At 36.1% G+C, this 9261-nt stretch overlaps 1 protein-coding gene across 1 annotated transcript; it reads right to left on the reverse strand.

Moving 5' to 3' along the window:
• Window positions 1-694: 694 nt before the first annotated feature.
• Window positions 695-7178, reverse strand: LOC123661633. The gene is made up of 2 exons (XM_045596590.1): window positions 7110-7178; window positions 695-4852 (listed from the first exon to the last, which is right to left on the reverse strand). Exons 1-2 carry the CDS (start codon window positions 7176-7178, stop codon window positions 695-697), a joined length of 4227 nt encoding a protein of 1408 aa, XP_045452546.1.
• Between the last annotated feature and the right edge of the window lie 2083 nt (window positions 7179-9261).

Below are 9261 nucleotides of genomic sequence, written 5' to 3' on the forward strand. Positions count from 1 at the left end.
AGATAGATATGTAGCTAATTGTGCTCGAGACTTCGTCCGCGTGGAATTTAACAAAAAAGTTATTTTTCAGTTCTCAGTGTTATAAAATAAATAAATTTCCAAAATAAAAGTAGCCCAAGTTACTCCTTATTACATCAGTTATCTACCAGTGAGTAAAGTCTTGTCAAAATCGGTCTGGCTGTTTCAGAGATTAGCCAGAACAAACAGACAGACAGACAAAAATGGTAAAAAATGTTATTTTGCTATATATATCGTATATACATCCATATGTATTTAGTAAAAAGCGGTTATTTTAATATTACAGACACTCCAATTTTATATATTTGTATAGATAACTAAAGAACGTTATAAATAACTTGGAGCACATTTCATATAGTTTTCAATATATCCACTTTAAATAAAATGTTTGCGCCAATTAATAATAGATACTGCTTTGTATGGTACAGTCTATGGTTGAGTGAGAGACGACATGTGAGGGAAGGTTATGAGGGAAACCAAACCCAATGAAAGTCGATCTAACACTAAATTTATTAAGATTATTTTGAGTATATATAGGCAGAACTACAGACGTCATTTGACGTCATTCGTAGCAAACAAATATCAATTTCATTAGAAATCTGCATAAGAAAATAACAATTTCGTAATAAATCAGCTAAATTAAAGAGGTTACTAATTAGCAAAACAATCATATTGCTCAATGTGCGTTGACCCGTACATCCTGCCGACTCAAAGAAGAAAGATAATTTTGATGAAGTATTTGTTTACGTCGCAACCATTGTGTATAACGTGTGAGCCAGCCGATTATAGTGATTAAGCGCTCTATTGAGCTACATTCATTTAATAATTGCAATACTAAAGCATTTTTATAAGATAAGGCTGCGGTCACACTGGATGCTTTTATTTCTAAGCGTGGTGGTTGATATTTTTCTTCCTTCATTGTACTCGAATTAAATGTTAACAACCACTGCGGGCCGTGCCACCATAAATGATGCTCCAATAACTGCTGTGTTGACAGTCCTCTCGAGGCGCAGTCTGCAGGGTTATCTTCAGATTTAACATGATGCCATGACGATGATGGAATTATATTGAGGATAGTTCGAACTCTGTTAGCCACGAACTGTTTCCACCTATTGACATCTCCATATAACCAACCAAGAACCACCATGGAGTCGGTCCAGGCAAATACTTGTAGATTATCAGGCAAGGTTTGAATTACTTTTTTTATAAGCCGTGATAGTAGCAGTGCTCCACATAGCTCAAGTTTTGGCAAGGATAGTTTTTTCTTCAAGGGTGCTAATTTTGTCTTAGCAGTCACAAGCGTCGATGTGTACTTGCCCTTAGAATTTATCGTGACGGCATAAATAGCGCAAGCATATGCTTTTTCGGATGCGTCACAAAATCCATGAATTGTATAATGATTTTTATCGCCTATGTATCTAGGAATTTTAAACTGGTCTATTTGTTGATAGTCACGTTTCAGCTTTATCCATTCATTCGTTATGGTATTCGACAATTGTGTATCCCAATCCGTGGTTTCTTCAGACCAAGTTTGTTGGAATAAAAGCTTTGCCCGAACTGAAAGGGGGCTGAGAAATCCCATGGGATCATATACCTTGGAAATGTTCGAAAGGAGTTGTCTTTTAGTTATGACGTCATCACTGTTTTCATCTTCGAATATATTTTTGAATACGAAAATATCTGACGACGGAATCCAGCGTAAGCCTAAGGTTTTTCGGTTTTCTAGGCCCTTAAAATCTAACGGAGTGTCTAATTGATTAGCGGATAGCCCTTCAATCAGTTCCTTTGCATTGCTGGACCACTTCCGAATATTCATGCCGGCTCCCTTCAGGATATCGATGATCTCTCTTTGTAACTGTTTTGCTTGAGAGATATTATCACAACCTTCGAGCAGATCATCCATGTATAATGACGTCATTAGCGCTTTAGCTGCCAGGGGAAACTTGTGTGCGTCATCCATAGCTAGCTGCTTTATAGTACGCATAGCGAGATAAGGGGCCGCCTTTGTACCATACGTGACCGTAGTCAATTGGTACTCCCTTAAGGGGGCTTCTTGTATGCTTCTCCAGACAATACGTTGCAGATGTTGATCGGTTTCTCGAACCATTATTTGACGAAACATTTTCTCTATGTCAGCAGTAACGACATACTTATGTTGTCGCCATACTAAGATGAGATGCTGTAAATCCTTTTGCAAATTCGGACCACGCTCCATCAAGTCATTTAAGCTGAATCCACTTGATGTTTTTGATGATCCATTGAATACCGTTCGTAGTTTAGTTGTTGTAGAGTCGTTTTTTTGTACACCGTGATGAGGAAGATAGTGTACAAATGAACTACATTTTGTAACGGGAGACATGTGACCACTTTGTTCGTATTCTTGCATAAAATTTCTGTAGCTTTCCGAGAAGCAATCGTTTTTATTCATCTTCTTTTCTAAGTTGTAGAACTGAGCAATTGCCTTTGTTTTCGATTCACCGAGGTCCTTTTCAAATCCCGGTTTCATGGGGAGGGCCACTTCATATCGTCCGTTTGATAAACGTTTTGTTGTTGATTGATAGAATTGTTCACAATACTCTTCGTCTGGAGTCATTTCGATAGACGAATCATTGACTTCTTCTAGCTCCCAATATTGAGAAATCGCTGACAGGTCTGTAGTAATCACGTGACATTTAAACGTTTTCACGCTACCCGATAGTATCCAGCCTAACTTTGTTTGTTGGGCTATTGGAGCCATGTTCGGACCTTTGATCAGGCCGCTCATTATAATTTCTGAATATATGCTTGCGTCTAGTAATAGATCGATAGGCCTAGATACGTTGTATTCCGGGTCGGCTAGTTGTATGTGTTGTATATGAGGCCACGATTCTTTCTTGAAGGATATGTTTGGTAAATTGTTAATGACGTGATTGATGACTAATGCTTGCGTCGTAAACGCGTAATCTTGGTAAATAGACTGACACTCGAGCTTGACGACTCCTTTGCTATGTTTCGATCCGTTACCAATACCAGATACCGAAGCATGGTACCGTTGCCGCGGCAAGCCCAGCATCTGAGCGGCGTTTTCCGATATTAGGGAAATCTGAGAGCCTTGGTCGAGCAGACATCTCAATGTCATATATGTGCCATCAAGGGCCTTAACTCTGATAGACAAGGTAGTCAGTAAAATCTCTTCTTCATCCGTAGCGACGTGATTGACGCAATGTTGCTTAGCATCTTGTTGCAACGAGACTTGATATTTTTGCGGAGTTGGAGTATTCAGTTGGGTTGATGACCCACTAGACATGTCAGTCAGCGAGTTTGTAGACTGCTTATTAATGTTTATAGTATAGGCGTCATGTAACATTGTGTTATGACTCTTTTTACATAGTTTGCATTTTTTCATTGACGTACATAAATTCTTGTTATGTGTGTACAAGCAATTATGACAAAGGTTAAAATCTTCGATAATTCGATAACGTTCGCCCGGTGTTAATTTGATAAACCTTTCGCATTTGTATAAGGGATGTTTCTTGTCACAAATCGGGCAATTTGACATGTATGTCGCAACGCTTTGATATTCTTTATTTATTAATTTTCCATACCGATGCTCCTTTTGAAATTGAGGCTTGTAAGTCTTGTTATTAACTGATTTTTGTTGATTATATTTTTTGAATGATGACGACATTTCTCTATCTCTTATGCCGCTTGGTTCTAAAGCGATGAATTTGCTCTCTAAGAAGTCCATTAGCTCCGAGAGTGAAGGTAATTCTCGTGGCATTTTCCGGGCTTCCTTGTAGTCGTTATAGGTGACTGTATCCAGCTTTTTTGTAATAATATGTACTAATAATGGGTCCCAGGTACTTGTATCGATACCCAAGTTTTTAATAGCGTAGATACATTCCATTGACGTGTCGTAAATACGTCTAATCTCGTACGCTGATTGTTTTTGAGCGGCTGGCTGATTAATAAAGATTTCGATTTGTTTAGTAAATAACAATTGTGGATTGTTATATCTGTGTGTCAACAATTCCCACGCTGTGTCGTAGTTGTCCGCTGAGATAGTTAGATGTTGGATGATTCGTTCAGCATCTCCTCGTAATTTGCTCTTTAGGTGTTGCATCTTCTGAGTTTTTGTAATCAAATTGTTATTATGAATACTTTCTACGTATAAGTCATAAAACGTAGGCCATTGCGTATATTTGCCTGTAAACGTAGGCAAGTCGATCTGTGGTGTCGATTTTTCGTGATGAATGGTCGATGTGAGTTTAAGATTCAACGCCCTTTTGATTGACTTATATGAATCTTCGTAGGCGTAAAACTCACTATCGTACTGGGTATCCGATCCTTGTAGGATATTATCTATTTGCAAGTGCAAAGCGTCTATTGCGTTCCAGCGCGTTTGTATGTTGCGTAACTCGTCTTCCAGCTCCCATTTGTCTTGGATTTCATTTATTTTCAAGCGATTTATTTGTCGATGAAAAGCTCGGAAGTTTGTTCTTTGCAGTGACATCAATTCTGTTGCCTGACCTCGATCCGACGTTGAGATCTTAGTGGCATTTGAACTTGTTGGCAATGTGAGTCTTGGCTGCAGCTTTGGTGTTGTCGGAATCGCAGGTGATTCCAGTGGTTTGCCAGCTCCTGGTGTCGGTGACACAGAAGTCTCCCTTGCTGGCGAAAATGACGCTACCTTGATGCGTACAGAATCAAAGTATTCTCTTGCCTGTACGTATTGATTTTCTTTAAAATAAGGATCAGTATCGTTATGGTAGAGCGACAACCGTTGGTCGTTACCTTGGAACTCGGCCCATAATTTGTCAAGGACATCGAGTCGCTCGTCCAAGTATTTACGGGTCTTCCGGGATACGGAATCTTTGTTGAAGTTCCTCTCTATCTTTTATATTGCTTCGACAATTTCTTGTTGTCGTTGCAGGATATTTTCCATATTTATTTTTTAATGCTGACGTTGATGTAAAATTGATAGGACCGTCTTCAGGGGTCCAGGCCAATCTCTCAGTGGATAGTGCGACCTTGATTGCGCCTTCTCAATTTAACTGGTGGAACCCGCTTCTGGGAAGCCAGTCAACCGATTCGCAGTCACACAAATTCCACGTGAGCGTTGTGGCCACTTTATGTGGATTTTCCAAATGTCGATGGAAATCCGTAGAGTTTATAGTCTTGATTGACTGTTTTCTTGAGTGATTTCTCGAAGAAATATTTGTTTTTTTTTTTCTCGAAGGATCAACACGACTGTATGTATCCTCGAAGTAAGACTGTTGTCTTCTAGCATGCAGGTTCAGAATGACTGCGCAGCTTGTCAGCAGCAAGGCTGTATTCTCGAAGGACCAAAAAACTGTATGGTCCTGTCTGTATGAGTGAGAGACGACATGTGAGGGAAGGTTATGAGGGAAACCAAACCCAATGAGAGTCGATCAAACACTAAACTTATTAAGATTATTTTGAGTATATATAGGCAGAACTACAGACGTCATTTGACGTCATTCGTAGCAAACAAATATCAATTTCATTAGAAATCTGCATAAGAAAATAACAATTTCGTAATAAATCAGCTAAATTAAAGAGGTTACTAATTAGCAAAACAATCATATTGCTCAATGTGCGTTGACCCGTACATGCTTTTTCAAATTCAGTCTCTTAAATTTAGACATACGCTGCTAAATCTTAAAATACAAGAATATACTTTGATCATGACTAAAATACTACGAGTAAGCGCTATATTTAATAAGATTTCACTTCAATGTATAGCAAATCCAAAAATCGGGGTGTAAGAAAAGATACACTAGAATTGATGTAAGCTGTTTATTTTCTGCGCCACCGACCTTACAGAGAACTCTCTAGAAGTTTGCTAGACAATTGTCAAGTAAAAATGGATGTACCCAATGCCATTATTTTTATTATCTATTTATTTACGATACATTAATATTAAATACTAGCGACTCGCCCCGGCTTCGCACGGGTGCAATGCTGATACTAAATATACTACAGAATGTCTTTATTTATAGTATCATGCTAGCTTATAGCCTGGGTTTTAACATAATAACAACATTCAAATATGCGTCGTTAGATTACACGTTGTTACAGAATGCGTTGAAGAAATAAAGGTTCAGTGCTCGTTCCCCGTAGTTGATAGCGTGATAATTTGTATCCTATATGTTGACCCGACTTCTTAATAATATTCGTGCTAAATTTGAAGTAAATCCATGCGGTACTTTTTGAGTTTATCCCGGACATACATACAGACAAACAGACAAAAATTCTAAAAACTATATTTTTGGCTTCAGTATCGATTGTAGATCACACCCCAAGTATTCTTTTTAAAAAGTATGCAATGTACAGTTTTGACTTTCCTACCATTTTGTTATATGTATACTCGTAGATAAACACACTTCTAACCGCTGCTACTGTATCGCGTCCAGTACCTAAATATTATCTGGAATACATCGCTCTTTAGCGATAAGATCGCCTTTGTACATCTTGTATTGTATCTTTCTTTATATGTGTCTGTATTTCGGTGTACATTAAGAATAAATAAATAATATTTTAAAAATCATTTTAATGCTTTGGTGCAAGAGTTTGATCGTGTACATTACTGATAAAATATAATGTTACTAAAACCCAGGATACATTTACTGTCTCATATAATGAAGCTCGATTCTTCTGTCCATTGGATCGTCCTATCAGTCATTCTATCTCTCGGCTTATCACAAAGCTTAGACAAAAATATTTTTGCACCTTAACATCTTACCCGCTAAAAATCGTAGTGAGGTCTTGATTAGATTGTGCTAGAATAGGAAAAGTCCTATAATTCTCTTTTGGAACTTACATTTTTTTCTTACTTATTTTTTTGACCACTAATATCATACTTTTTTCTCAATATTGTAAGTGTACATACACTGACAATATATTTGAAATGATGTAAATACATTTATAACCCTTGAGTATTTAGATTAAATTTCCACTTAAACATCCAACACGATTGGGAAGTGCAGAGATGCATTCATATGCTTAATGACGAGCTGCGTACAAACTGCTTTCCTAATCGATTGCAGAGTACTCGTTACCAGACCTCGATTTGACCAGAATTTAATTACCCTAACAACGCGAGCTCCAAACTGAGTGTGCATCAGATGCGGCATGGCGTCGAACGAGCTTTTATTCATCATAAAAACTTTACTAACCTACCAATTTCACAAATATATTTTTAGAACATTACGAAACATAACATAATTAATAATATATCATTATTTAATATTATCGCAATTGAAAATTATACTTCACTACATAGTATAAAACAGCGGCTTTCTCTGTCCCTATGTCCTTATGTCCCTATGTATGCTTAAATCTTTAAAACTACGCAACGGATTTTGATGCGGTTTTTTTAATAGATAGAGTGATGGAAGAGGAAGGTTTGTATGTATAATAACATCCATTAAATAGTGGAGAAATACTGTTATTTTTGAGGTTTCTAATGTCATGTCGTAAATAATTACATTTTTTGCGCTTACATTGCATACGCAGCCTGAACCCTACGAGATTTATCAAAATAATGTATTAAGTATTGTACAAATTGAAAAGACATTTTTTTGTCATTTACTTTTTACGACAATTATGGCTAATTTTCGAAGCAATTTTAAACAATACAGCATTAATCCTTATCTAATTAAATACCTTAAATACATTGTTGATTTAATATATATGGCCCTTTACAGTATATGATTTAAATGAATATTTTCGAAGATATTACAGATTTAAAAATTGCGGTACGTAGCATTTGCGGCGGTTCCGGCCGGCTTTTACTCTAAATAACGCGGGCCACGGGCAGTAAAATCAAAACTACTGGATCGATTTTAATTATTTTTTGAGTGAATGACATAGGCTATAAATTATATTTTATACCCGTACGAAGCCGGAGCGGGTCGCTAGCCATATATAAAGTAATATTTGGTAAAAAAGAAAATACAAGATACAAATTAAAATACTTAGTTACGACGGTCGGATATATAATAAATACCTCTATAAAAGATGGCATTGCTTTACGAGAAAATTTAAGCTTAACTGCTGATCTATAGACAGATTCATGGCGTTAAATATGATTTTAGCTTTTAAGACTCGCGATATCTAAATTCGCATCTTCTAAATCGTAACTTGAATTTCTACAGAGTTTATTGATCATGCCTTTTGTTAACGCTGTATTAACGCATGGTTCCTAAATTAAAAAAAAAAAAAAACGAAACCAAAACGAGCATATCTTGTTACAAATCATAACTGTTTGTAACCAAATCTCATCGTTTTTGTGTATAGAAAACGAGCTATAATATTTAGATCGTTTAAATAAAAGTGTACGAAAAAGTTAGTTGATGGATACAATACAGACCAAAACGAGGTACAGACCGAGCCAAACGATGGTGCCAAAATTGTATGGGATTTTACTTTTCTTCTTCTATAATTAACGCTTAATGTTTAGAGCTTTACGTTTAGTTTTAACTCTTAATGTTAAAAAAATAAACTCCATTATTTTGTAACAACAATTAAATGTGGTCGAAACCACGTAGAGTGATGTGTAATTTATGTATTAAATGTATGTTAATTCATAACTATAAAAGGTAATTAACATGTAAAAGATCACCTTAAATCTATTTGTTGTATAATTTTATTCAAATAAACTAAAACTACGACGTGTAAAAAAACTGCGATAAGTAAGCAGTGAAAATAAACAGATCTATTTATAGACCACATTCGTACCTTAGTTTCCAAGTATACTATCCTTAATGTTATTTCTTTCTGTTTCCCATTTATGTTCTTATCTATAAGGATTACCTTTAGTCACATAACGTACGAATGTGAAGAGTATACAGAGCTGTAAATAGATCTAGAATTGTACAGTTTACTAACGGAACTCGCTATTTCAAAACTGGATATTGAGTTGGACCTCTTCCAGGTTCTTGTTTCTCGATTCACGCGGCTTTACTTCCACGAATGCATACTTTAAACTCTTCTGAAAATATATAACCCAATCTGTAAAAGTATTACAGTCGGAGTCTATTCTTAAGTTGTACTTTTTATAATCTGTTTAGACCGTTAATCCGGTCGATTTGAAAATTTAAATTAAACAATATTAAAGTGTATTTATATTTTTGTAAAAAGAATTCATTATTAGCAACTAATCCTACTATTGGGTAACTTGACTAAAAAAATTAGGAGATCATAAGTAGTTCTACATGCGCCTTTAATTACGTGCCGTCA

This window comes from Melitaea cinxia, chromosome 2 (genome assembly GCF_905220565.1).
Source record: "Melitaea cinxia chromosome 2, ilMelCinx1.1, whole genome shotgun sequence".
NCBI lineage: Eukaryota > Metazoa > Arthropoda > Insecta > Lepidoptera > Nymphalidae > Melitaea > Melitaea cinxia.

Coding starts and splice junctions, on each gene's coding strand:
- LOC123661633 (XM_045596590.1), bottom strand. CDS start 7,178: ATGAATAAAAGCTCGTTCGACGCCATGCCGCATCTGATGCACACTCAG. Junction 4,853..7,109: donor TTGGAGCTCGCGTTGTTAGG/GTAATTAAATTC, acceptor GTATCCCGGAAG/ACCCGTAAATACTTGGACGA.